Source organism: Acomys minous (assembly GCF_964271855.1).
Source record: "Acomys minous genome assembly, chromosome: 1".
Lineage (NCBI taxonomy): Eukaryota > Metazoa > Chordata > Mammalia > Rodentia > Muridae > Acomys > Acomys minous.
The window spans coordinates 183,308,664-183,336,555 of NC_140483.1; the positions used below are offsets into that span (position 1 = coordinate 183,308,664).

At 45.3% G+C, this 27,892-nt stretch overlaps 2 protein-coding genes across 3 annotated transcripts in view; one reads left to right on the forward strand and one right to left on the reverse strand.

Annotated features, from left to right (window-relative positions):
• The window catches only part of PLAA (phospholipase A2 activating protein), a 32,808-nt gene extending 23,600 nt beyond the window's left edge, over positions 1-9,208 (reverse strand). Inside the window, exons 1-2 of the mRNA XM_084795536.1 lie at positions 8,915-9,208; positions 1,042-1,235 (exon numbers count right to left, since the gene is read on the reverse strand). Of these exons, the coding sequence (XP_084651662.1) occupies positions 1,042-1,235; positions 8,915-9,063 (343 nt within the window). The 5' untranslated portion in view covers positions 9,064-9,208. The remainder of the gene's footprint in view (positions 1-1,041; positions 1,236-8,914) is intronic.
• A 141-nt stretch (positions 9,209-9,349) lies between these two features.
• Positions 9,350-27,892, forward strand: part of IFT74 (intraflagellar transport 74) — a 112,725-nt gene continuing 94,182 nt past the window's right edge. The window contains exon 1 of one of the 2 annotated variants that reach the window (XM_084795550.1): positions 9,350-9,616. In XM_084795550.1, coding sequence (XP_084651676.1) covers positions 9,614-9,616 — 3 coding nt within the window. In that variant the 5' untranslated portion in view covers positions 9,350-9,613. Of the gene's footprint in view, positions 9,617-24,589; positions 24,818-27,892 lie in introns of those variants that run through there. The other variant, XM_084795551.1, reaches the window with a different exon arrangement.

Here is a 27,892-nt window from a genome sequence, read left to right on the forward strand (position 1 = left end):
ACTATAAAATACCATGTCTGTAATCTATATACATTTAAACTTTCTGGGCTGGAGAGATGGCTCAGAGGTCCTGAGTTCAATTCCCAGCAACAACAACCTCATGGTGGCTCACAACCATCTATAATGAGATCTGGTGCCCTCTTCTGGCTTGCAGGCAAGTACATTCAGGCAAAAAACTGTACACTTGAACTTTTTGATAATAAAAAAAACCTTTAAGATGTATATCATTCTGCATTTAAAATATTACATATACACAAACATCTTCATGTTCGTCACAGGAGTTAAGTTTAAGTATTTACACATCATATCTCAAACTTGTACACACACTATATAAAGTCAGGGGCTGGAGAGATGGCTCAGTTATGACGAGTGCAGACTGCTCCTGCAGGGGACCTGAGGCTGGCTCCCAGCACCTAACCACCTATAGCTCCAGCTCCACAATAGCTGTTTCTGATCTCCATGGGCACCTGTACACAGGTGCACATACCCACTTAGACACATGTACATAATTAAGTGTAATAAAAACAAATCTTAAACCAATAAAATAAAAATAAGTACACATAACCACACTGATTTATCACATCATTTTGTAACAAAGAGCTGTGATATTTCAAAGTATTTTCCCTTCAATAATGATATCAGATCACTGCTGGGTGTGGCGGTGCACGCCTTTAATCCCAGCACTTGGGAGGCAGAGGCAGGCAGATCTTCCTGAATTCGAGGCCAGTCTGGTCTACAAAGTGAGTCCAGCACAGCCGGGCTGTTACACAGAGAAACTCTGTCTCGAAAAGCCAAAATATAAAAATAAATAAATGATATCAGATTCCTGAAACTATCTGATCCCTGGTACCAAAAGGAAAAACTACTTCAACTTACCAATCTGTAAGTCTGAAAGTAACTTAAACAGAAAACTTACAGAACTAAGATGGTCTAACCTTACCACTAACAAACGTATCTAAAACAGGAGGAGAGAAAAAAGTGGATTGTAATTCAAACTAGTGAAATGTCTTCAAACACAAAATACCATCATGTTATACTTACCAGTATCTTTGTGACCTTTTAAAATATAAAGTGGCATTGGACTGTCCAGAGAGAAAATGCATATATTGTGGTCATTTCCTCCAGTGGCAATTAGTCCATGAGGATATATGTCACTTGAGGGTATGATGCACACACAAGACACAAAATTAGAGTGGCCGCTCATACAGTGCATTTCTGTAAAGCCCCTGTTAGGACTGGAAAGACAGCATCATTAATAAATAAATACACATTTGCCCCTGGTTTACTCTAAGACATAAAACATAAAAATACTCATTACTAAGTATGCAGGGTAAACTTTAAGAATGTACACAAAAGCCAGATGTGATAGCACACACCTTTAACCCCAGCAGGCAGGGGCAGTGGCAGGGGCAGGGGGCAGAGGGCAGAGGGCAGAGGGCAGAGGGCAGGGGCAGGTGGCAGGGGCAGGGGGCAGGGGGCAGAGGGCAGAGGGCAGGCACTTCCACTAAGACTTTCTCTTCTATCCTCTTCATTGTTCACAAACTGAGCAGGCAGTGAACAGCTGGTTCAGGGAAACCAACTGTTGGGGAACAACTGGCTATAGCAACCAGGGGTTGAGGAGAGGCCAAGGACAGAAATACTAGCCCCAGGCATATGTGGTGAGTGCCAGGATCTAAGGGGACGGGAGCGACTACTTTAATGGGCATATAGTTTCAGTTTAACAGGACAAAAGGATGAAGATGGATGGTGCTGAAGGTGGCACAGCATTATGAATGTAGTGAATACCACAACACTCTGGACCTAAAAATAGTTGAGAGTTAATATTATATTTTGCTGTATTAAAAATTGGGCTGGGGAGGCCAAGCGGCAGTGGTGCACACCTTTAATCCCAGCACTCAGGAGGCAGATCTCTGTGAGGTCCAGGCCAGCCTGGTCTACCAAGTGAGTCCAGGACAACCAAGGTAAGAGCACATGGCACTTAAGCACAAGGCTACCTGGAGGGACGGGGACACAGACAAGAGGATCCCTGAAGCCTGACTGCCAAGCTGGCCTGATACATGCATACATACCCCCCCCCACACACACACACGTTCCAAGTTCAGAGAGTGCTGTTACACAACACTCCACGTCCTCCTTGGATGTCTACAAAACCATGTGGACAAACATACTATGGTGTTTGAATGAACAATTTACCTAGGCTCATTGGAGAAGCTATGTCGTTCAGGGTGGCCTCAGAGGTTTCTGAAGCCCAAGCCTGGACCAGTTTTGTGCTCTCTTTTCCCTCTCAGTCTCCCTCCACTTGCAAATCAGATGTGAGTTCTGAGCTGCTCCTCCAGTACATGCCTGCCTGCCTGCAGCTGTGCTCCTCACCACAATGTCCATGCTCCAGTGCCTGCCTGCCTGCAGCTGTGCTCCTCACCACAATGTCCATGCTCCAGTGCCTGCTTGCAGCTGTGTTCACCATAATGTTCATGGACTCACCCTCTGAAGCTGTAAGCAACCTTCCAACTAAACGCTTTATTTTATTTTATAAGTTGCTTTAATCATGGTGTCTCCTCATAGCAATAGAATAGTAACTAAGAGGCATACCCTCCCACACACCCTTTAAAAAGTCAAGAGCAGGGAGTGTAGAACTTGTTGAGGCTAAAGCAGTAAGATCAACGGTTCAAAGACAGCTTGAGCTACAGAGTGAGAAAAATAAGGGGTTACCTGCTCAGTGCATCACTTAAAACAGCAACAAAAAAGACAGACTTTTGTAAGAAAGACTAGTAGTAACATCTGTAGAATCAGTGAGAAGCTGCATCAAGGGGAAACATCTAAGGCTATTTGAAAAGTAGGCCATTTCAGTGTATCTACTTCAATAGGTCTTAAAAATACAATTTTATTTAGAAGCTTAGAGGAAGTTAAAAGATACAATGTGTTTTAAATGTCTCTGCAGCAGGAGATGGCTCAGAAAACAACTAAGAATCTGTTCATGTTTCCACTTGAAGCCGTGGTGCAACACAGCCCACCTCAGCTCTAACACACGGCTCTCTGCGGCCGTGCATTACTCTCCAAGTAACAACCTGTGTTATGCAGAGCTGGGTGTACACCTTAGCAGTTCCCTGCTGTCTGTTTGGGTCCTTTACAGTGATCCATTAGGTTCTTAGTTTCAGAACTTGGTCTTGTTTTCTTCTTTGTATCTCCCCAAGTTCCTAGCACAAGATTTTACATGGCAATCATTAAATACTTTGTAAATTAATGGAAAAAATACTTAAAAGCATTGGTAAGGAGACAAAGAAGCAGAACAGGGAGACAGCAGTCCTCCTACAGCCCTTGAAAATCTGAAACTTTTACTTTAGGAAAAGTCTTGGGGTGGGGTGGGGAGGCAGCCCAGCACAGGCACACAAGAGCCACTGGATCTGGGAGTGACACCACAGCCCAGGGCGATCATAACAAAGCAAAGCACCAGAGGCCAGCCCTACTGGTACATGTACACTCACACCACAGCCCAGGGTGATCATAACAAAGCAAAGCACCAGAGGCCAGGCCTACTGGTACCCTGTTGGCAGAGCAGCTCCACACACAGAGCTACTTTGGTAAGGGGTCAGGCAGCAAGCCCCACCCAGGAACAGAGCTTCCCAGAAGCCATCTAGAGCTTCATTCTCAGAGCTGAGCACATACCAAGGAAGCAGACAGCCAGGGAAAAACCTCCACCATGAAACAAGCAGTCAAGAGGGAAAACAACACAATGTGGAGGAAGCAGACTCCCAAGGAGAAAGTAATGGGGGCGAGGGGGGGGGGAGAAGAAACAAAACCCAAAACCAACTAACCAACAACAAAAAACCCAGCACTCATTGTGTGAGATATGGGAAGTTTGGCAACCATGAACCAGGACGTGAGTTCATCAAGTCAGCCCACTATAACGCAGCAGGAGAGAGAAAAGCCATGCAGAAGATAAGCTCAGCATCTGCATAGACGCTCCTAAGAAAGAAGACAGAAAAGAAATGGAGAAAGAAAGCAACGGATTAATTCGAGAAGTTTTGCCAGAGGCTATCACAATTATGGCCTGGCATGGTGGCACACACCTTTATCCCAGCACTCGGGATGCAGAGAGGCAGGTGAATCTCTATGAGTTTCAGACCAGCCTGGTCTACAAAGTGAGTCCAGGACAGCCAGGGCTACACAGAGAAACCCTGTCACAGAAAACAAACAAACACAAAACCCAACAACAGTAACACACACACACACACACACACACACACACACACACACACACCAAAACCCAAAAAGCCAACTAATGGTCCAGGAAAATGGATGAAAACAGACAGACAGACTCCTTTTTAAGTGAACACGTCAGGGAGAGGGAGTAACAGGTACAAACTAGGATGACTCAGACTTATCATAAGAGCACAACTGGAGCAATGCTGTAAAACCTAGGAGAAAAATTACTGCAGGATTAGAATCACACACTCCAATTGTCACTACTGTAGCAAGACAGAAAAAAACTGTTTTCAAACTTGTAAGCCTGAAGCACCTTCATTACTGACAAACTATACTCAGGCCGCACCTGGAGGATATGCTCCAGTAAGGCACGATGAAGAAAACTAAGAAAGTGACAGCCGATGTCTAAATAACAGAAGTTCAACACTAGCAGTCTAAAGAAGTGATAGTAAGGTTACCCAAGATTCCTTGTGCACCAGTGACAGATGAGAAAGCCTCTCATCTGTTAGAAGAGGATGAAATCCTAAATTGTCCAACACTTTAAAATAGTTTTTGCTGCTGTTATTTTTCAAGACAGGGTGTCTCTATATAGCCTTGGCTGTCCTGGACTCCCTCTGTCGATCAGGCTGGCCTCAAACTCAGAGATCCACCTGCCTCTGCCCCGCCTCCCTCCCAGGGCTGGGAGTGATTACAGGCCTGAGCCACAGGTCCAGCTAAATGTTAATTTAAAGAATTTGAAGTGAGCCAGGGACAGCGGCACACACCTGTAACCCCACTCTCTGGGAGGCAAAGGCAGGGTGGATCTCTGAGGATTTTGAGAAACTCCGTCTTGGAAAAACAAACAAACAAACAAACAAACAAAAACACCAAAACAAAAAAAAATTTTTTTGAAGTGGAATTCCGATAAATACATAGAAAACTCAGCAAATGAAAACCTAAACTAGGGAGAAAACAAAAAACTAAGAAAGATCATAAAGTTGTTGAGGAAAAGTTAACAGTTTACAACACTGATGTAGACTAAAATTATATAGTCACAAATCGATTTGGTCAAGCTAAGCAAAAGTCAGCATACAGAAAGACAGATGAGGGTTGGAGAGATGGCTCGAGGTTAAGAGCACTGCTTGTTCCTCCAAAGACCCTGAGTTCAATTCCCAGCAACAGCAACCACATGTTGGCTCACATCCATCTATAATGAGATCTGGTGCCCTCTTCTGGCATACATGCCAGGCAAAACACTGTATACTTAATAAATACATAAATCTTTTAAAAATTAAAAAAAAAAAGACAGATGAAATGTGGGTGGGCAGAAAACAAGGAACACTAATTTCTAATGTTCCTTCGCAGAAACCAACAAATAATGCGTTAAAATCAATATACAGATATTGCAACATTGCATTTTTTTACATTGACATCGAAATAAAACACAAACTAAGCTATTATATAAAAATGTTGCCTCTGAAGAAAGGCATCTGGGATGGGATAGGGACTGGCTTTCCTAGCTAACCCCATAGCGCTGTCCTGAGTTAGGCCGCAACCTGTTCAGTGTCAACCAGAGAAGTCACGTTTGTCTTAGCATGGTCAAGAAAGGCAAATTATACCTTCAAATATGGGTAGTTTTCCAAGATAAGACTTGTTAATCTGCAACCATGAAGTGGGGTAGGAGATTCCCCCTTGGACATGGACCTAAGGGCGGGTAGTAGGGTGGGGGTGGGAGGGTAGGTGGAACGGAAGGATAAAGTGATGGGAGAACAATTGAGTTGTAATCTGAATAAATTAATAAAAATGCAAAAAAATGGGTAGTTTTCAAAAGGCCAATCAATATAAAGACGATGCTGAAGCCATACCTCTTCTCTCTCTTGCCAGAGTTTGCGGCAAGCTAGTGGGATGCCTGTTAAAGAGGTCTGAAGCAGTGTGCGCCAGGGCATGCCGGCTAGTCTAGTTATGCACACAACCATGAGGCAGTGTTTTTTCCTGCTGAGCTGGACCTTTTGGGTTTTCAATGGACTTTGGCTAAAACCTAGATGGTAAATCCACCCTAAAATCCAGCTATTTCTACCTCCTAAATTCTCCCATCATTATTAGTTCATATCAACAATGGATATAGAAAAACAAGTTTTATACTTGACTCCCAATATGGTTTAGCCCTTCATTAACTCAATTAATATACCAGGAAATGAAAATTGTCAGTGTGCCAGCTATAGACTCCTTTTAGATCATGAAAACTACTGCTGAGATGCAGAAGCTAATCACTGAGTGAATGAGACACTAACCTCCACAGCTAGGAATGATAACGCTCTTAGCTGCAAATACTGGCCGCTGCTAGTTGATAATGTGTAAGCAAATTTTGAAGAAAAACATCAGTAAGAAGAGCCATTTTTCAGCTGGACAGTGTAGAGGCACACCTTTAATCCAAGCATGGCAGGCAATCTCTGTGAATGCAAGGCTAGCCAGGTCTACAAAGTGAGTCCAGGACAACCATGGCTACACAGAGAAACCCTGTCTTGAAAAACGAAATGAAAACAAACAAAAAGAATCAGTTTTCAAATGGAAGATTATTTCAGTCTAAAGTTCCCAGGAAAGCACAATGACTCCAAGCAGGGCATTGGTGGCGCATGCCTTTAGTTCCAGCACTCAGGGAGGCAGAGGACTGTGGATCTCTTTGAGTTCAAGGCCAGCCTGGTCTACAGAGTTCCATGATAGCCAGGGCTACACAGAGAAAACCTGTCTCAAGAAAACCAAACCAATGACTCCAGTTACTGCCCTTCTGTCAACCTACAACAGCTTTACAGAATGTAAAGGTTAATGACAAGATCAAGTACTAAAACAGGCATCCTCTACAGTAGGTACTCCTTAACACAATGCTGTCCTTGTAGATGCAGGCTTCTGTTGGATTTTTTTTATTTGCTGGGCACTGAATTCAGGGTCTTATGTAGGCTAAGCAGTGAGCTAAACTATAGCTCCAATGTTTTTAATATTATTAATATTTTTAATGAGAGTGAGAGACTCCATTTTAAAGATACAAATTTCACCAATAATTATACTCAAATACATAAAACGTTATCTACTTTACTAAGTGGTTTGGGATGCTGTAGACTCTTAATAGTTGGAAGAGACATACGGAGGTCATATCCAACGGAGCACGGGACAGCAGTTTTCTCTATAATATCTCTATTCTACGGACACACATTGGCTGCACTACAAAAGCCATCAAAGTGATCTACTCCTCCTTTGCCTTTAGACTATACAAAACTTATTAACATTCAAATTAAACCAAACCACTCCCTGCTTGGAACTCAGTGTTTTTACATATAAACCCTACAGCTTGGCTCCCAGCCTTCAAGACCTGCCCTCCCCTTTAATCCTAGGACTTGGGAGACAGAGGCAGGTGAGTTCAAGGCCAGCCTAGTCTACAAAGAGAGTTCCAGGACAGCTAAGGATATCACACAGAGAAACCGTGTCTTGAAAAAACAAAAAAACAAAATAAAAGAAAAAGAAAACAAGCCCTGCTGTCATGGTCATGTTACAGTTCATCTCTGATCAGCCTAGAACCTTCTTTTCTCAATCCAGAACCACAATCCTTTGTTATGCTGTCTACAGTGCCCTTCCAACTTCAGCTTTTCCACTTCGAAGCCCCCCTCCCTCCATTCCACTATCAAAGATAAGCTCAATCAATATCCTAATAAGAGAAGTCGGCTTCAAAGGACACACACTCTGAGCTGGAGAGATGGCTCGGCCGGTAAAGGCTAGGCTCGGCTCACAACCAAAACACACACACACACACACACACACACACACACACACACACACACGGAACAGCTTTTTTTTTTAAGGCTCTTTTTTTAATGTCTCTCCCACCTAACTCTATTATCTTCCTAATAGATTATAAGAGAGTTCTGTAAACAGAACCGGTCAGCGGTGTTCCTTCTCCACAGAATATGTAACTCAACAACTAGGCTCAATTATCTTTCCTGAAATCCGTTTACTGACTTAATTTTCTCAACTATCGGGACTTAAATGTAACCTCGGATACTGATTTGGACTGGACTTTAACTTTTTGGTTAACTTATTTTGGGGGGTGCGGGGGTTACAGGTAGAACTGAAGGCAATGATAATTTCTTTTTTCCTCCTCAAAAAAATAGCACATTCCTACACAGGAATAAACATTTGAGGAGGTTCACCGTCTCCTCCCCACTCGAACTATAACCTGGCCAACCAGGAGAAGACTCCATTCCTAACTCTCTGCAAGGCAATCACTGGGAACTACAGTCTTCCAAAATTAAATCCGAGAGAAGGCTGGAGAGCAACTCCCGAGAACGGAGCGAGGGGGGCAGGCCAGATGTCTTCATAGAACCGGAACTGGGAAAGGGTGCGCAAGGACCAATAACTACTGAAGCCTAAACGAAACCCGAGAGCTGGGGCTGCCAACGCCGAGGACCCTAGAGGTGTTTTTAAGATGCTCGTCCAAGGTCAAGGCGCCCGTTAGTGGCCAAATTAGGGCCAGGTCCTTCCACTCCATACTCATTCACCCGAAATCTTTGCGGTTCCGCAGACAGCGCGCCCGGGAGTGCCACCGCTCGGGAATCCGCGGGGCGGCACGGGCAGCGCCGGGGAGAGGGAGGGAGGGACACACGGCAGGGAAGGTGGGTCCCTCCTCCCACGTGTCTGGAAGCCTGGGATCCACCCGCGGGGCCGCCGGGCTTGCAGCGCTCACCTGTCCGGGGCCCAGAGGCGGGTGGTGCGGTCCCGGGACGCAGACACAAAGGCCCCCGGCGGGTAGAGGCAGCACACCAGGCCCCTCACGTCCAGCTCGTGGCCCAGGAGCGAGCAGCTCAGCCGGTATCTGGCGGCGCCGCTCGCCATGGCCAGCGAGGGTCCGGAAGCCGGCTCCCGGGCACAGCGCGAGACTCGTCGTCCGCAGGCCCGAGCCGCCGTGCGCCGGGTTGCGGCCCGAGCCCCCGCCTGCAGGTGAGGGGCGCGGGAGACCGGAAGGGCCCGTCAGCCGGTACGGAAGCACCGCGGGGGAAGGGGCGCGCCGATCGGGCTGAGTGACACAGCACCCCTGACGTGCGCGCCGGAACTCATCATCCGCCGCCGCCTGCGGTGACGCAGAGTGTGTGCGTCGGGCTGCTGGGTCGCCGCTGGCCGAGTCGCGCGCTTCTCTCTCTCCCCCTTCTGCGCTCCGGATCACGGACCGAGAAAGGGACGGCGATACCCTGAAATTCTGCGGAGGCGCGGGAGAGCCAGGCCCTGTTAGGACTGGGTCCGTTTCAGAGAACAGCCGAAGATTTGTTAGTAGTTTCAGGAAGGCAAACCAGAACTACAAATCCCACAATGCCGCGCGTGCTAGGCGGCTCTCCGGCGCGCTGAATCCGGATGTTTTAAATCTGGGTGCTAGGCGTGACTCCTCCGAATGGTAGAGTGACTTGCTTTTTTACCTTACATTAAGATTTTTTTTTTTAAACCCACTTTCTGCATGTCTCCAGAGAGTCTTTCGTGATTTTCAAAAGCTAATTGTATTTCACTTAAAACGACAGAATCTTAAGCCAAACTGAGAATTTGTAATCACTCGCCTTTAAACTAACCCCTTCGTTTTTACCCATGCTATCAGATTTTGCAAATAAATCTGGTGGTCCAGGTTTATTCTTTCCAAACGTGACGACTGTTTGCCCGAGGTTTGACACAGTAGGTATAAAGTGAGGCAGAGAATGCTTTTAATTTGTTTGGTTATAAGGTCTCACAGAAGCCTTGTGGTTTCTGCTCCAATTGCTGAGCGCGGAAGTTACAAGTGAAAATGCATATTTTTAGCCAAACCTCCGTGGTGCTGCTAGGTGTCTCACTACACTGTTTTGCGTTGTAGTAGATTGCTTTCCGTATTGCAAGGCATCCGCCATACCACAAAGTTCCCAAATCCAATTTGCATTTTTCTTTACATTAATTAAAACTCTTATTCTACGCTTTAAGTCACTGTTCCTTATTTCTGTTTTTTTCTCATTTAATCCCTGGCATGTAGACATTTTCAAGCCTCTTCTGCCACTATACTCAGTTACTGGGTGATCTTTCCCTGAATCATATTTTCAAACTTTGAATATTTCCAGCTATCTATTAGAAATTTCTTCCTAGTGCCTTAAATTATTTTAACATTCTCTAGTTTTTCTGCCCCTTCTCTCCAGCCAGTTCAACACATGAAAGTAAGATTCTTTTTCTAAACTAGTTTTAAGCATTATTCTCTTTGTTCAATAACCCCAGATGGTTTTCCATTATTAAGCTGGGCATGGTGGTGCACGCCTGTAATCTCAGCACTAGGGAGGCAGAGGCTGCCGGATCTCTGTTAGTTCAACTCCAGGCTGGTCTACAAAGCGTGTCCAGGACAGCCAAGGCCACACAGGGAAACCCTATGTCGATCGCCCTCCCCGCAAAAGAAAGAGTACACTGTTATATAAGGCCTTTCTCAATTCCCTAATTTATTTTACTAAAGTAATTTCTCTAGGTATGTGTCTGCCTTGGTCACATTGATTTTTTTTTTTTAAGCCTTTCCCTGAATTCACCACGATGTTGAAGTTTGTAGGTTCCTAAAACAAGCAAGCAAACCCAATGCTATGGGAGGCAAAGGCGTGAGGGGCAAGCGCAGGCTGTCCCGTGAGTTCTCAGCCATTCTGTCCACAGGAAGAGCTCCTGTCCTAGGAAAACACACACCAGCAGGACCCGGGGCCAAAGCCTGCAATCCCAGCACTTAGGGAGGCAGGAGCAGATGGATCTCTGTGAATTTGAGGCCAAGCTGGTCTACAAAGGGCGTCCAGGACAGCCAAGGCTACAAAGAGAAAAACCTTGTCTCAAAATACCAAAAAGAAAGAAAGAAGCACACACACACTGCATTTAAGTTGTAATTTTTTCTCCATCTGTCACAGTTCAATACCAGCATATCTTCTGAACCCTCCTAATTCCTCTTTGGGCCAATATGATATACGATGTTATTTATTGCCAAGTTAGTGTTCATGGTGCTGTAACATATTTGTGTAGTCATCGTTTCTACAAGATTAAATTTTCTTCAGGATATTTCATTCTTTTTCAGTTTTTCTGTAGTTGTTAGCTTGGTTTTATTTCCTTTTTTTATTGTATTCTCTGTGTGTGTGTGTGTATTTGTGCATGGGGGGTATCTGTGCGTGCGTGCGTGTGTGTGTGTGTGTGTGTGTGTGTGTGTGTGCGCGCGCGCGCGTGCATTAACCAGAACACATGTATAGAGGTCAGAGGACGGCTTGCAAGAAGTGGTTCTTTCTCTTTTTCTCCCGTGTGAGTCCTGAGGATCTAAGCAGGGCCTTGTGCTTGGTGGGGTGGCCAGCAGCTTTAGCTACTTCTACATCTCGGCGCCCTTGCTTGTTTTATTAAACAGTCTCTCACTGGCCTTGGCTGCCCTAAAATTCCCAGCAGCCTTGCTGTCTCAGCCTTCTGACTGTTTAGGGCTCTAGGGGAGAAACACCACTGACGCTCTGAGGTTGAGGACAGCCTCAGTCTTAACCATCAGATTTGCTGCTTTCTATTTAATAGGTCTTTAGTGGATATTTTCTCACTGTAGTATATCACATAAAAAAATAAATTTATGGCCTGGCAGTGGTAGTGCACGTCTTTAATCCCAGCACTCGGGAAGCAGAGGCAGGCAAACCTCTGAATTCGAGGCCTGCCTGGTCTACTGAACAAGTTCCAGAGGCAGCCATGGCTACATGCAGAGAAACCCTGTCTCAAAAACAAAAACAAACCAACCAAACAAAGGAAGAAAAACAATAAAGAAATACATTTCACACAATTTATCATTTCGTCCTCACAGCAATCCTACAAAGTAGGGAATATAATCTCTGTCTCACAGATTCACAGATAAAGAATTTTTATTGACTGAAAAATAAAAATGTGTCCGTTTGACTAAGAAGGGTGTAGCTCTGACACCCAACTCAACATAACCAGCAACTTAAACTTAACTAATCAAAATCAGAAATGGGAGGCAGGGGGCGGCTGGAGAGGTGGCTCAGTGGTTAAGAGCACTGACTTCCAGAGGACCTGAGCTTAGTTTCCAGCACCCACATCATGGCTCACAACCATGTCTAGAGCACCAGTGTCCTCTGGTGCCCTCCCCAGGCACCATGTGCACAGGATACATAGAAATATGTATTGGTACTTACACACATAAGGAATCTTTTTTGTTTTGTTTTGTTTTGTTTTTTAGTTTTTGAGACAGGGTTTCTCTTGTATCCTGGCTGTCCTGGACCCACTTTATAGACCAGGCTGGCCTCAAACACACGGAGATCCACCTGCCTCTGTCTCTTAAGTACTGGGATTAAAGGTGTGCACCACCATGCCTGGATTTAAATTTTGTTGTTGTTTTTGTGGGTTTGTTTGTTTGAGACAGGGTTTCTCTCTGTAGCTGTGGCTGTCCTGGACTCACTTTGTAGACCGGGCTGCTCTCAGACTCACTGGCCTCTACCTCCCCGAGTGCTGGCATAACGTGCCTGACTAATTTAAAATTTTATGTTTGTATATCAATGTTTTGCTTGCATGTGTGTGTGCACCATTTGCATGGTTGGTATCACTGGAGGCCGGAAGAGATGTCAGATCTGGAACTGGAGTTACAGTTAGATGTGAGCCACCATGTTGGTTCTGGGAAAAGCGTCAGAGCAAGACCTGAGCCTTCTTTCCAGCCACAATAAATGGAACTTTTAAGAACATAAAAATCAGAGAAATCTTCCTCTGGGACGTCACACCTTAAAGAATCAAGTATGTGTTCTTAGTATTTTATTTATTAATTTCGGTTTTTTGAGACAGGGTTTCTCTGTGTAGCCTTGGCTGTCCTAGACTCACTTGGTAGACCAGGCTGGCCTTGAACTCACAGTGATCCGCCTGCCTCTGCCTCCCGAGTGCTGGGACTAAGGGCAAGCACCACCACAACTGGCCTTAGTCTTGCTCTTAGAAACTTTTTCCCTTATGGTTCCTAGATGGAGCCCAAGCTGTTGCAGCTTCTCCCCTGTACTAGTAACTGTTTCAACAGCGTGGAAGTATGCAGTGGTTTTCATTGGTTTAATTACTTAGTTAACAACTGAACTTTAAAAAAAATCACATAGGAAGAACATAACAGTTGACTGAACTTAAATCCTGTTAACTAAGATGAATTCTTGGGGCTTTTGTTTTTTCTAATTGTAACATTTTTGTTAAGGACTCAAAGGTTTAAAGACTAGCGATTTCTTCTAACTTTCATAAACTCTCCTATGCTGGAGAACACAGAGGAGAAATATCCACTGTATCAGTAGTTCTTTCAAAGACAGTATATGAACATCCATAGTAGCCATTTAAGGTTTTATAAACTAGGTTCATCATATAGCTCAGTAGTAGAGTGTTTTCTGTTGGGGGATGGTCTGATGTATTTTGATACTAATTACTGCTTGCTGTTTCTGGGAACTTTTTGTTTAATAAAAAGCCATCCCGCCTGGGCAGGGCAATCGATAGGTGGGGCTAAGACAGAGAGAGAGAGAGAGAGAGAGAGAGAGAGAGAGAGAGAGAGAGAGAGAGGGAGGGAGCGGAAGTCTACAAAAGAGAGGCGGAGAAAGTAGAGAGACCTGAAGGGAAGAGAGGAAGGCCTCCATGGGTTAGATGGAGGAGATGCACATGGCCAGCATGGATGGAGAAGCCGGCCCAGATGAAGAACATTAACAAGTATGTGGGATTATGGATGGGAGGTAGCTTGATAAAAGTTATTAGAAGCAGATGGTGTGAGGCTGAGGCAGGGATTCTATGCCTGTCCCACTTTGAGAGGTAGTTTAGAGGATGATCTGCCCTGCCCCAGGTTAACTAAGGCTATTTTAAAATATAACAAGTGTCTGTGTCTTAATTGATTGCTAGCCGGGCCTACAGATAATACAGGTAATACAGGTTTTAGAAACAGTAGTTTTCATAGTATTTGTAAGACCCTGAATTTGATCTTCAGATACGGCAATAAAGGAAACAAGGGAATAAGGCAGGACAAGGTGTCACACACCCTCATCCCAGCATGCAGGAGCCAAAGGCAGAGAATCTCTGAGTTTGAGACCAGGCAGCTCTACATAGTAAGATCCTGTGTCAAAAAATAAAAATAGAGGTCTGGGCTTTGTGGCATACACTTTTAATCCCAGCGCTTGGGAGGCAGAGACAGGTGGATCTCTTGAGTATGAGGCCATCCTGGTCTGTAAAGCAAGTTACTGGGCAGGCAGGGCTACACAAAGAAACCTTGTTTCAAAAAATAAAAATAGAAAGTCAGATAAAGTTGAGTATTAAAATTTTTGTTCCAAGTATTGTGCTTTTAGTATGACTTGGTTTTTAAAAAAAAAAGAAAGAAAGAAAATGCCTAAATTCAGATGGACATGATGGTGCACACCTTTAATCTTAGGACTCAGGAGGCAGACAGGCTTTTGAGCTTCAGGCCAGTCTGGTCTACATAGAGTTCAAGGACAGTCTCAAAAACAACAAAAGCCTAAATTCAATACAGGAAAACTAATGTGAAAGATATGAGAGTAAAGTTGGGGTCAATATGGCCCAAGGCTGGTAACAAATTCTGCTAAGAACAAGGAATTTTAACAATTAGTAATGAGACTTGGTGTGTCTGTAAATGTATATAAAATGAAGGTAATAGACATTAAATATGAGAAAAAGTATATGGATTGAATACATAGAAGCACTCATAGTGTAAAGGATCATGACCCCTAGATGACTCACGAGTAGCCAGTGTTTTGACATTGCTGTACGGCATTGCCATCTTCAAACGTGCTGGGACACACTCATAGCTGCCCCGTGGCCCATGGGCATGTGTTGCTCATGATGTAGATGCTGGTATACCTCTATACATGTCTATAGGCGTGTTGAGTTTCTTGTTTATCATTGGAGGAAATTGAACCCATAATTCACATAGGCATGTTAAGCACATACTAAACTATATCCCCAACTCCCTTCATGTGTAAAGGGAAAGGAAATTAGGAGTTATAGAAAATATTAAATTGCTATAAGCAAATTGTAAAAAGCCAGTCAGTTTGGAAAACATAATTCTGGGACAAAGGCTGGCTGACTCAAAGAACAAACAAAATCGTGAATGATTCTCTAGGGACAGTGGTGTGTGACACAAGCCTGTCCACTGCAGTATGAGTTTAGTCTTCTCTGGTTAATGAGATTTTACAGTACAGAGACTCAGGCTTTGTGTTCCCCTTGGCTGCTGTGGTCAGGTTGAAGGGTAACATTGCTGAAAGTTTCTCCCTGCTTTGGGAGGGAGGAAAAGCAAAAGAAGAACCTCAGTTTTAAATTAAAGTGGGTTTTTGTTTGTTTGTTTGCTTGCTTGCTTGTTTGTTTACTTTTCTGACACAAGGGTTTCTCTTGTAGTCCTGGCTGTCCTGGACTTGCTTTGTGGACCAGGCTGGCCTCGAACTCACAGAGATCCCCTGCCTCTGCCTCCCAAGTGCTGGGATTAAAGGCGTGTGCCACCACATCTGGCTTAAGGTGGTTTTAATTAAGCAACTTTTGAAAGACCATATTTTACAGATATTGTTCTCTTAGTCCTCTAAGAATTTTAATTTTGGCCAACATGCCCCGAAGCTTGGTTTAGGACACCAAAATACAGATGATCCTCAGCTTACAACGAGCTGCTTTTTTCACTACTTGCAAATATCCTAGAAAAATTGGAGTTAAGAAGGGCCAGGCGTGGTGGCGCATGGCTTTAACCCCAGCACTCAGGAGGCAGAGGCAGGTGGATCTCTATGAGTTGAGGCCAGCCTAGTGTACAAATAGAGTCAGGAGAACCAGAATTACAAGAGAAACCCTGTCTTGAAGAACAAACAAACCAAAGGGGAAAAAATGGAGTTAAGAGGCCAGAGAGAGCTGGGTGGTGGTGGTGCAGGCCTTTAATCCCAGCACTCCAGAGGCAGAGTCAAGCCCATCTCAGAGTTTGGCAGGCCACCCTGGTCTACAAAGAAACCCTGTCTTGAAAAACAAAACAAAACAAAAAAAGCAAGAGAGATAGCTCAGCAGGTAGAGATGCTTCTCATAGAAGCCTGACTACCTAAATTTGATCCTCAGAACCTCAGTACAGGTGAAAGAACAGAACTGTCTTCACGTAGTGGTCCTCTGAGCTCCACATACACACTGAAGTGTGTACTTCTGCACACACACACACTAATAACAGTAACTACATCTGCGTGCGGTGATACACCCTTTAGTCCAACACTCAAGGAGGCAGAGGCAGGCAGATCTCTGTGAGTTGAAGCCAGCTTGATCTACAGAGTGATTTCCATGACTGCCAAAGCTACAAACAAACAACCCAAAAGTAGTAACTAAATTTTTCAAAAATACATTTCATGTTATTTTAAAGATGTATTTATCATGTATACAGTGCACATCAGATCACATTATAGATGGTGGGAATGAACTCAGGGCCTCTGGAGGAGCAGTCAGTGCTCCTAACCACTGAGCCATGTCTCCAGCCCCCGACATTTAATGTTTGAGCTTCCAAGTATCATTAGTTTATTCCACCTTAGACATCCTTGAGCATTTATATAGCCTACTGCTGGCCAGAAACACCTGGCACAGACTGTATTGGATAAAGATAAGTGAATTGCTCATGTAGTCTGTTGATTAATCTCATCCATAAAAAGACAACTCCGTAGCCACCGCAGTGGCTGGTTTGAACCTGCAGCTTGCAACAGAATATCGTATCGTATTCTACTAGCCCAGGAAAAAAAATAAAATACCACATCCCAACACTGTGGCTTCTTTCTAGTACATATCACTTCCACACTACCATGGCCAAAACACCAAAGCTGAACTATTATAAGTTAGGAACCACGTGTATATACATGACATAGAATGTTAAAAGTGCATGAAGGAAACGTGATAGGAATCTTGTATTTACAGTTCTTTAAAACTTGAGGCTAAACCCCCCCCCAAAGGGTAATAGTTCAAAGTCAAAGTTCCTTAGAACAGAAGGGGAAAGATAAAATGGACTTCATCTTTTTAAAAAAAAATGCTTTATTATGCATCTGTATGTGCCATGGTACTCAGCTGGAGGCCAACGGACAATGAATAGAAGTTAGTTGTCCTAGCAAATGGGACCAGAGACCCACTTCAGCCCTCAGACTAGGCAGCGGGGCAGTCTCTATGGCCGCAGCTTTAGCGTTAAACATGGTTAGCAGTGAGCAGGGCAGAGGTTACCACAATAGATGCGCTAATGTGGACAGGGAAAGCCCTCAATTCTACACAAAGAACTACAGGCAACTGCGGAGCGCTGCTAGTGGGAGAGCCCTCTCCAAGGAGGACTGCGCAGCTGGTTAGCTGGTGTCAAGTGCTCAGGCCTGAAAATACACGTACAAATACTATTTTACAGACTGAGCAGGTTGTACTTATGTATTTAAGAACACACACACACACACACACACACACACACACACACACACACACCAGCAATTAATGAGGAAATGGGAGGTCTGAGTTTGAAGGAACAAGGAAAGCTGTGTGGAAGGGTTTGCGGAAGAAAGGGAAGGGAAAAGTGATGTAATTACATTGTAATCTCAAAACAAAAAATAATTACAAAAAACACGTTAGTATCAGCAAATTGTAAATTAATCACCAGTACAATTTTATCATTACAGGTGGCTACATAGTTTTTACATTTAATTGCAGGAATATCACAAGAAAGTTTTATTTATTCACTTTACATCCCGGTAGTAGCCCCCTCCCTCCTCCCAGTCGCCCCTCTCTCCTTCCCCCTCCCCTATTTCTCAGAAAAGGGAAGCTCCCCCTACCCAGTCACCCCAGCTCATCAAGTCGCATCAGGGCTGAGTGCTTCTTCTTCCCCTGTGGCCTGGCAAGGTAGTTCCACAGGAGAGAGGAAGTGATCAAACAGCACGCAACAGAGTCCATGTCAGAGACAGCCTGACTCCCTTACTAGAGGAGCCACTTGAAGCCTCCGCTGCCCATTGGCTGCGTCTGTGTAGAGAGCCTAGAGTCCATGCATGGTCCTTGGGCCCTGGTTAGTTGGCTCTGTTGGTCTTCTTGTGGAACTCCTGTCACCTCTGGGTCCTTTAATCCTCACCCCTACTTTTCCATTAGACTCCCTGCTCTTCACCCAATGTTTGGCTGTGAGTCTCAGCATGTTTCAAACTGCTGCGGGGTGGAGCCTCTCAAAGGACAACTCTGCTAGGCTCCTGTCTGATACCATGGGAGAGTATTGTTAATAGTGTCAGGAGTTGGCTCTCGTCCATGGGCGGGTCTTGGGTTGGGCTAGGCATTGGCTGGGCATTCTCTTACCCTCTGCTCTAGCTTTACTCCTTGGCTGTCTTATAGGCAGGGTAAATTTTGGGTTGAAGTTTTTGTGGATGGACTGGTGCTCTCCCTACACTAGAAGTCCTGTCTCTTAAGAGGGTGCCTTCTTCAGTCTGGCCCCTGCTACTAGGCGTCTCAGCTACAGCCCCCCTCCCCCCACCCCCATCTCCTCCTAGAGACCTTTCCTGACTTAGGTTTCCAGATTGTCACAGAGATGCCCCTGCCCACAGTTTCTCTTTTCTCTGCAGGCCTTCAGTCCTCTCTACTCCCACATAAGAAAGTTTTATTTTATTTTTGTGTGGAAAATGGGAAATTTGCAGTTTCATAATCAGAGGTTATAAAAACAAATATTTTAACTACACATCCATTTCACTAAAAAAAAATCTAGCAGCTTATCAGAAATATAAGTTGGTAAATTTATATTCTCTGCATCGTCAGAATTTATTGAAAATACAAACTTTAGTTTATCAAGTATTACTAATTTCAATCATAGTCAGGGCCACTGGCAATTACACATTGTTTTATTTCAATACTATGTACTCAAAGCACACATAACACTTTAAAACCTTCCATGGCAACTAAAGAGTTAAGGAGGCTATGGATTTCACAAAGCCCTCGCTGAACCTATGAACAGAGAACTAAGAGAACCACTTCAGGAGGTTGAGTAAGACATGAACCAACCAGCTATAGAGTATTCCCAGGTGCGCAGAGCCGCTCCTCAGCACCGGCTATAGAGTATTCCCAGGTGCGCAGAGCCGCTCCTCAGCACCAGCTATAGAGTATTCCCAGGTGCGCAGAGCCGCTCCTCAGCACCGGCTATAGAGTATTCCCAGGTGCGCATAGCCGCTCCTCAGCACCGGCTATAGAGTATTCCCAGGTGCGCAGAGCCGCTCCTCAGCACCGGCTATAGAGTATTCCCAGGTGCGCAGAGCCGCTCCTCAGCACCGGCTATAGAGTATTCCCAGGTGCGCAGAGCCGCTCCTCAGCACCGGCTATAGAGTATTCCCAGGTGCGCAGAGCCGCTCCTCAGCACCGGCTATAGAGTATTCCCAGGTGCGCAGAGCCGCTCCTCAGCACCGGCTATAGAGTATTCCCAGGTGCGCAGAGCCGCTCCTCAGCACCGGCTATAGAGTATTCCCAGGTGCGCAGAGCCGCTCCTCAGCACCGGCTATAGAGTATTCCCAGGTGCGCAGAGCCGCTCCTCAGCACCGGCTATAGAGTATTCCCAGGTGCGCAGAGCCGCTCCTCAGCACCGGCTATAGAGTATTCCCAGGTGCGCAGAGCCGCTCCTCAGCACCGGCTATAGAGTATTCCCAGGTGCGCAGAGCCGCTCCTCAGCACCGGCTATAGAGTATTCCCAGGTGCGCAGAGCCGCTCCTCAGCACCGGCTATAGAGTATTCCCAGGTGCGCAGAGCCGCTCCTCAGCACCGGCTATAGAGTATTCCCAGGTGCGCAGAGCCGCTCCTCAGCACCGGCTATAGAGTATTCCCAGGTGCGCAGAGCCGCTCCTCAGCACCGGCTATAGAGTATTCCCAGGTGCGCAGAGCCGCTCCTCAGCACCGGCTATAGAGTATTCCCAGGTGCGCAGAGCCGCTCCTCAGCACCGGCTATAGAGTATTCCCAGGTGCGCAGAGCCGCTCCTCAGCACCGGCTATAGAGTATTCCCAGGTGCGCAGAGCCGCTCCTCAGCACCGGCTATAGAGTATTCCCAGGTGCGCAGAGCCGCTCCTCAGCACCGGCTATAGAGTATTCCCAGGTGCGCAGAGCCGCTCCTCAGCACGGGGGTGCTGGGCTGATGCCGAGGAGGCGATGTCAGGCTAGGGGCCCTTGCCAAGCAGAGGCTCTGGAACTGAGATAAGAGTTCGTTGGCTATTGATGCCAGGATGCATGCAGTCAGTGTAAAGACATGTTACTGGACACCACTGTCCTCCTTTTATATGACACTGTAACAGGGAGGCATCCCTTTACTTGGGTTATATAAATGGAGTACCGATCATGTAATCAAGTAAAAACCCAGGCCCATTTGTGGTCCTGATTTTGCTTAAGAAACCCACAGTGTTTTACTTGATTACATGATCGGTCCCTGCCGTGTAGTTTGCATTGGGCAGATGGTAATTGTTCACTTGCACAAATAAGACAGGGCGTCATTCTGCCTCAGCAGGTGCTCTCAAAATGAGGCAAATTGCTGTCTTATAAAATGGAGCCACTCAGCACAGGCCCAGCCTGAAGACTTGTTTTCTGTGGTGTGGGGTGCATCTGACCTCTACAGCTTCTTAATTGTGTTGTACTGACAAGCAATGCAGAATAATAAAGAGCTTTCAAACCAACTGCAGTTGCACTTTCCTTTACGTGGTGTTGCGTTAGATAATAGCTGCTCTCAAGCTGGTGCTCAGAGAGAACAAAGACATCTTCCTGACACTGACAGCCCTTTTCTTGTTAAACATTGAGGAACTCCTGTCTTTTCATAGGCTTTGGAAACACTGTCTAGATAATTGCTTAATTCATTTAGCAAATGTGAAAACTAATCATGCTTTTTTTATTTTATTTGACACTGGAACATAATAATAATCCATTGTTTGCACTAAAATTCAAAACCTCAGAAAGATAGTGTACAACTTTTCAGGCCTTCGCATTCAGTTTTCTTCTGGGGAGGCAAGATTATCACTGCTTCCTTCTGTGCTTCCCAAAGACTGTTTGTAAATATATATGCAAGAACATGTTAGCTTTGAACACTTCTTCACTTTGCGTTACCCATATATCCTGAATAAATGTCCATATTGTTGGGGAGGAGAAGAACTTCTATTCCACCTTACAAATTAACATGGCAAAACCAAAACTGGGCATAGTAATGCTGGCTGGGGATCCCAGGAGTCCGGGGTCAGAGGCTGGAAGCCATGTAGCAGGTCCAGGATCAGCCTGGGCTCTGTGTCAAAAATGAAATAGCTAACAAGATACAGATAGAGAGGTGGGGGGCAGGGTAGAGGGGGAAGAGAGAGGGGAGTTGGGGAGACAGAGAGAGATGGGGGGGGGCGGGGGGAGGGAGGCAGGCTGGACAGTAGTGGCACCTGCCTTTAATCTCACCACTCAGGAGGGAGGCAGAGGCAGCCAGATTGCTGTGAGTTCTAGGCCAATCTGATGTACAAAGCAAGTCCAGAACAGCCAAAGCTACACAGAGAAAACTGTTTTGAAAAACCAAAAACCAACCAACCAAAAATGCTTACATTGAGTCTCCTGGAATCAGATCCTCTGGAAGTTTGATCCAGCCTCACTAAGTAAAGCTGAACTGAGTTTTCCTCCTTTCTTCTTGTTGACTATTTTCCCATCATCATCAGAGCTTACAAGGACCCCGACATTGCCCTGATGTTAGGGTTCAGGAATAGCTGAATGCTGACCACTCAAACACCAGACTCAGATTTGATGGACATTTATTTGAACACTGAACAAGAACTGACGGGTCGGGGCCATAGCCTGCAAATTGAGACTGTGACATTGAACGAGCTGACCAGTCAGGGCCATGGTCAGAACTCCAGAATCAGATGTTGATCTACTTCTAAGGCAAATTTTTTTTATCAGAAAAACCATAACCAGGTAAAAACCAGGTAACCAGCTGGGAAGCAAGGGGGAGGGCAGCATGACATTATTCTGATTAGCTAAACACAAGAATTGATTGTGCTGAGCACAGTGTCCAGGTAGCTAGCTGATTGGCTAGGGTTTAGGGTAGGAGAACTCTTGAGGGGCTTGCCAGCTCTCTGTGAGTCAGGAACATAGCAGGATGCTGCAGTCTTAACTCTAATAGAACATACATCTGTATTTAACCCAAGAAGAACATGCATTTATCATCTATTGTTTTATTCCAAGCAGCAAACATTTAACCTTCCTGCTTCAGGCACATAGGGCCTTTTAATAAAAATGGAGAATTGGAGTCAAAATGATTTCTGATATCCTAAGAGCTGGTATGAACAGAGGAGCTACTATCATGCTAGGAAGTAATGTAGGTCTCAGTGGAGGGACTGTAAAGATTAAGCAGGTTACAACAGGCTGAGAGATGGCTCAGAGGTTAAGAGCACTGTCTGCTCTTCCAGAGGTCATGAGTTCAATTCCGAGCACCACATGGTGGCTCACAACCATCTATAATGTGATCTTATGCCCTCTTCTGGTGTGCAGGCAGAGCATTGTATACATAAAGAAAGCAGGTTACAAATACTGCTCAAATGAATTATGTGTTAAGATTTGCTTGAGAGAGAGAGAGAGAGAGAGAGAGAGAGAGAGAGAGAGAGAGAGAGAGAGAGAGAATGTGTGTGTCTGTGTCTGTGTCTGTGTCTTCAGGTGCACATGAAGTACCAGTGCCCTGGAGTAGAGTTCTTGGCATGTGTGAGTCACTGGATAATGGTGCTGGAGACCTAACAAAGTACAATACCTTTAATTTCAGTGTTTTTCGGGGATGATCAGTATTTTTATTTTATAATCACTTTGCATAAACATATTAAACAAAATGGTCGAAATATATTCAGGGCCCTCCTAAAAATTCTGTCCTCATTCAAGTCAAAATAAATTTGGCTTTGTTTTTTTTTTTTTTTGTTTTTTTTTTTGAAACTCAAGTCATCAACTGAAACAATTTTTAAAGTCAATCATTCAAATTCAATAATATACCAATTTAATACTTACATACTAAGGAATAAAGATAAAAAAAGATAGCCAGACATGGTGGTGCACACCTTTAATCCCAGCACTTGGGAGGCAGAGGAAGGTGGATCTCTGTGAGTTCAAGGCCAGCCTGCTCTACAAAGGGAGTCTAGGACAGCCAGGACTGTTACACAAAGAAACCTGTGTCCAAAAAAACTTTTAAAAAAAGAAAGAAAGAAAGAAAAAACAAACTAGGTATGGGGCTGGAGAGATGGCTCAGCAGTTAAGAGCACCAACTGCTCTTTCAGAGGACCCTGGTTCAATTCCCAGCACCCACATGATAGTTTACAACTGTCTGTAAGTCCAAGATCTGACACCTTCACACAGACATACATGCAGGCAAAACACCAACCAGTGCACATAAGTAAGTTTTTTAAAAAGCAAAGAAATTGGGTCTGGTGATCCAAGTCTTTCACCCCAGCACTTGAGAGAGAGAGAGAGAAGGATCTATTTAACCAGCCTGGTCTACACAATGAGTTCCCAGGACAGACAGGGCCTACTTAATCTCCATCTAAAGTTAAAAAAAAAATCATTAAGGAGGCTAGCAGAATAGCCTACGTTTCTTGATAAAGATATCACAGCTTGCAATTGCTAACCCTATAGTCTTAAATCCCGGATATAGTTGCCGGGGCTGGAATCCTTGCTTGACTAGACCCCTGAAGTATTGCTTATGGCTCACGTTCACATTTCTGGTGTGAGCATCGGGTTATTGAAGGTAGCAAGTAATAAAATCATCCTGCTATTACGAATGACCGGGATAGCCAGTGCAGTCGGGACAGCCGTGCAGCCAGTCACTCTTATTTCCTATAGAGGAGTTGGCCTGGAGAAATGAAGAAATTTATCAAACATTTAGTTACCAAGACAAATAAAAAGTTCTCACCACAAACAATTCTAAGGAGATACTTGTCATCCTGAGCAACAGTGATTTCGAGGCCAGCTGCCCTAAACCTGAGACCTTGTTTTAAAACACATTCTTTTAAGGACATTAAATTCGGTTACACAGCTTTTCTCATAAACTTAGGTTAAAAAAAGAAAATATAAAACCAGAACAAAAACAAGGGGGCTTGAGAGATGGCTCAGAGGTTAAGAGCACCGGCTGTTCTTGCAAAAGTCCCTTAGTTCAATTCCCAGCAACCACTTGGTGGCGCATCTATAAGATCTGGTGCCTTCTGGCATGCAGGCATACACCGTGGGAGAATACTGCGTCCATAATAAAGAAATAAGTTAAAAACCAAACCAAACCACAAACTCTGGTGAAGGAAAGATTACGGATTTCTTTCGATAAGGTATGGAATGAAGGGGAAAAAGGGGGGAAGATAGGAAAGAGAGTGTGCTCAAATCTCGCGAGACCTTCTCCTCACCCCGCCCCACCCCCCTTTGGCCCAGCTTTAGGTACCGGGAATCTGTGGGCTAGCACCAGCCAATCACAAGGGGCGTTTTCTGCACGGTGGCCGTTGCTAGGATACGCAGCGTCGCTTGGGTCTCTGAGGCCTGGTGCCCAGGCTGTGCAAAGGAGCGGCGAGGCGCGGGGCTGATGCTCGCTTAGTCTCCTCGGAAAGAGTTCCGTGTCTCAGGGCTCTAGAGGACCCTCCAACACACTTCGCACCGGGCAAGGTGAGAAAATCTCAGCTTCCGTGTCTTCTCCCTGCCAGGGCTATCGTTCTGTGGCGACCCTGACTTGCTCCAAGCAAAACGAACTCGAATTCGTGGCTTCCTGGCAGTTCTGTAACTTTGGGTCCGAGGCTCGGCCTGGGAAGTTCCACACTCCGCCTGGACTAAGTGAAAGCTCCAATCCGGGCAAGGATACAGACATCTCAGACAAGTCACTGCTCTGAAGGCGTTAACAGCTGGCTGTAGGGGAAGGGACTTAGCAAATTTTCACTCAACATGAGTCAGAATGATTGGTTCAGGGAAGGTAACTAGTAATAGCAAGAAGAAACTTGTTTTCCAAGTAATAACTAAACTTCTTAACAGCTTTACAAAATATGGACTCGTGGCCACACTTTTGTTTTAGAGACACATCTCAAAGGGATTGTGTGCCATGGTTACGTAGTGGTTACTGTCACAGGTAGGATTTGTGTTCTTAATCCTTATGGAATGAGATTGTGTGAATACTGCCCTCCCCACCACGATGGTGTGAATGTGGGCGGGGGGCACCTTAGAGGTAGGGGTATATTTGTCACAAGTGCCCACCTCTCATTTCTCTTGTGGGACTAACATAAATTAGGCAAGTTCCACTACAGTAAAGCAGTGGTTTAAAAAAATGTTTTTTTCTTTATAGTGTACATTTTCTCAGTTAACAGGAAAGCTAGAGTAACAGTGACTAACTGTGCTAGACTTAATGGATATTTTTACTACTTTTGAGAAAATGTTTTTGTTTGTTAAGACACGGTTTCTCTCTGTGGCCCTGCCCTACTCAATTTGTAGACCAGACTGGCCTCTAGATCTGACTGTCTGCCTCCCAAGTGCTGGGATTAAAGGCATGAGCTACCACAGCCCATCGAGAAAATGTTTTGACTATAGGACCTCTCTTTGCAAAAATGCTGCTGATGGTTCAGTATAGTCCGAGACTATAGGGAAGTAGGGGCAGGGCACTACTTGGAATAAAACGATTCTAATGGTGTGCATGCTTTGATAGAAATTCTCAGTCAAAAGTGAACACTCAGAATTGGTGCCCGGTGTGAATGATAGAATTGTAGACAGGAATTTATGAATTCTTATTTCAGCTGGAACTAAAAACTGTGTATAATGACAGATCACGTGTGATGCAAAGAAAAAAAGTGTGGAGCTTGAGGTATGGGAGCAAGGCACTTGAGTTCAACGGATGTTTTGTTTGGAGTCATAGTAACTCCTCCCCTCCCTCCCTTCCCTCTCTTCTTCCATCACAGGCATACGCTGTCGTAACATGGTGTGTTTTTAAATTTTTAAGTCAAGTTAAATACAGCGTCTCAGATATTTATCTTTTTTTTTCTTAAGACAACTTTTTTCCCCCTTAGTAGTGTTGGAGGTTGGTTGATCTGATAGTGTTTTCTTTACCACTGACCTACCTTCCAGAACCCAGATTTAGTAAGTGCTTGGTTTTTTGTTTGTTTGTTTGTTTGTTTCCAAGACAGAGTTTCTCTGTGTAGCCTCCTCTGTCTTGGACTTGCTTTGTAGACCAGACACGTTGATCCTCCTGCCTCTGCCTCCATGAGTGCTGGGATTGAAGTTGTGTGCCACCTCACACAGCTTTAAATGCTTGTGATTGGCAATGCTTTCTGTACAGGAGGGTAGTAAGAGACGCAGAAGCGTAGTTTCTGCTTGCCGCTGAGACACATGCTGAAGATTGAAGATACCCAGCCAGCTCTTGTTCTCAGGGGACAGGATTGTTTAAGCACAGTCGTTCAGTTCCCGTGATAGTTCCTGCGACAGGGTCGGAGGCAGGATGGATGGTAGAATATGCAACAGCCCACTAAGCCCTCAGCAGGTGGAGTGTGTAGAGTAGTCACGGGGGATGCCATGAAAAGCCCGTGTGTAAGATGTGTAGTAGGCAAGGAGACTCATTAAGAGAGTGAGGTAACAACCCCTCTGAATGAGTGAGGCCCTAAACTGGATGCCAGTGTGGTAAAAACAGAGAGACTGTGTGGGGACCATTGAAGGAATTAAATCTGTAGTCTATAGGAAATGAGGGGGGGGGAGAAGAGGAGAGGAGAGGGGGAGAAGAGACCAAGGATTAAGTTTCTGGCTTTATAAGTAGGAGGTAAGACCAAGAGGAAGGACAGATTTGGGGGAAATGATACATTTTCATTAACTTTATATATATTTGTCTTGAAAAAAATCAGACGTCATGTCACTGGAGAAATTAAGATGAGAAGTTGTGATTCTTTAGCTTACTATTTGCTAAAACCCTGACAGTGGGTGTAATGGTCCAAGGAGAGATCAGCGAAAAACAGCATGAGACTGTGGTGGCGCTGTGTGGAATGCGGCCATACACTGTCGAGTGGAGGAGGGGAGACTGTGGTGACACTGTGTGGAATGTGGCCATACACTGTCGAGTGGAGGAGGGGAGACTGTGGTGACACTGTGTGGAATGTGGCCATACACTGTCGAGTTGAGGAGGGGACACTGTGGTGGCACTGTGTGGAATGTGGCCATACACTGTGGAGTGGAGGAGGAGGGGACTGTGGTGGCACTGTGTGGAATGTGGCCATACACTGTCGAGTGGAGGAGGAGGGGACACTGTGGTGACACTGTGTGGAATGCGGCCATACACTGTCGAGTGGAGGAGGGGACACTGTGGTGGCACTGTGTGGAATGCGGCCATACACTGTCGAGTGGAGGAGGGCGACTGTGGTGGCACTGTGTGGAATGCGGCCATACACTGTGGAGTGGAGGAGGGGAGACTGTGGTGGCACTGTGTGGAATGCGGCCATACACTGTCGAGTGGAGGAGAAGACACTGTGGTGGCACTGTGTGGAATGCGGCCATACACTGTCGAGTGGAGGAGGGGACACTGTGGTGGCACTGTGTGGAATGTGGCCATACACTGTCGAGTGGAGGAGGGGACACTGTGGTGGCACTGTGTGGAATGTGGCCATACACTGTCGAGTGGAGGAGGGGACACTGTGGTGGCACTGTGTGGAATGCGGCCATACACTGTCGAGTGGAGGAGGGGAGACTGTGGTGGCACTGTGTGGAATGTGGCCATAC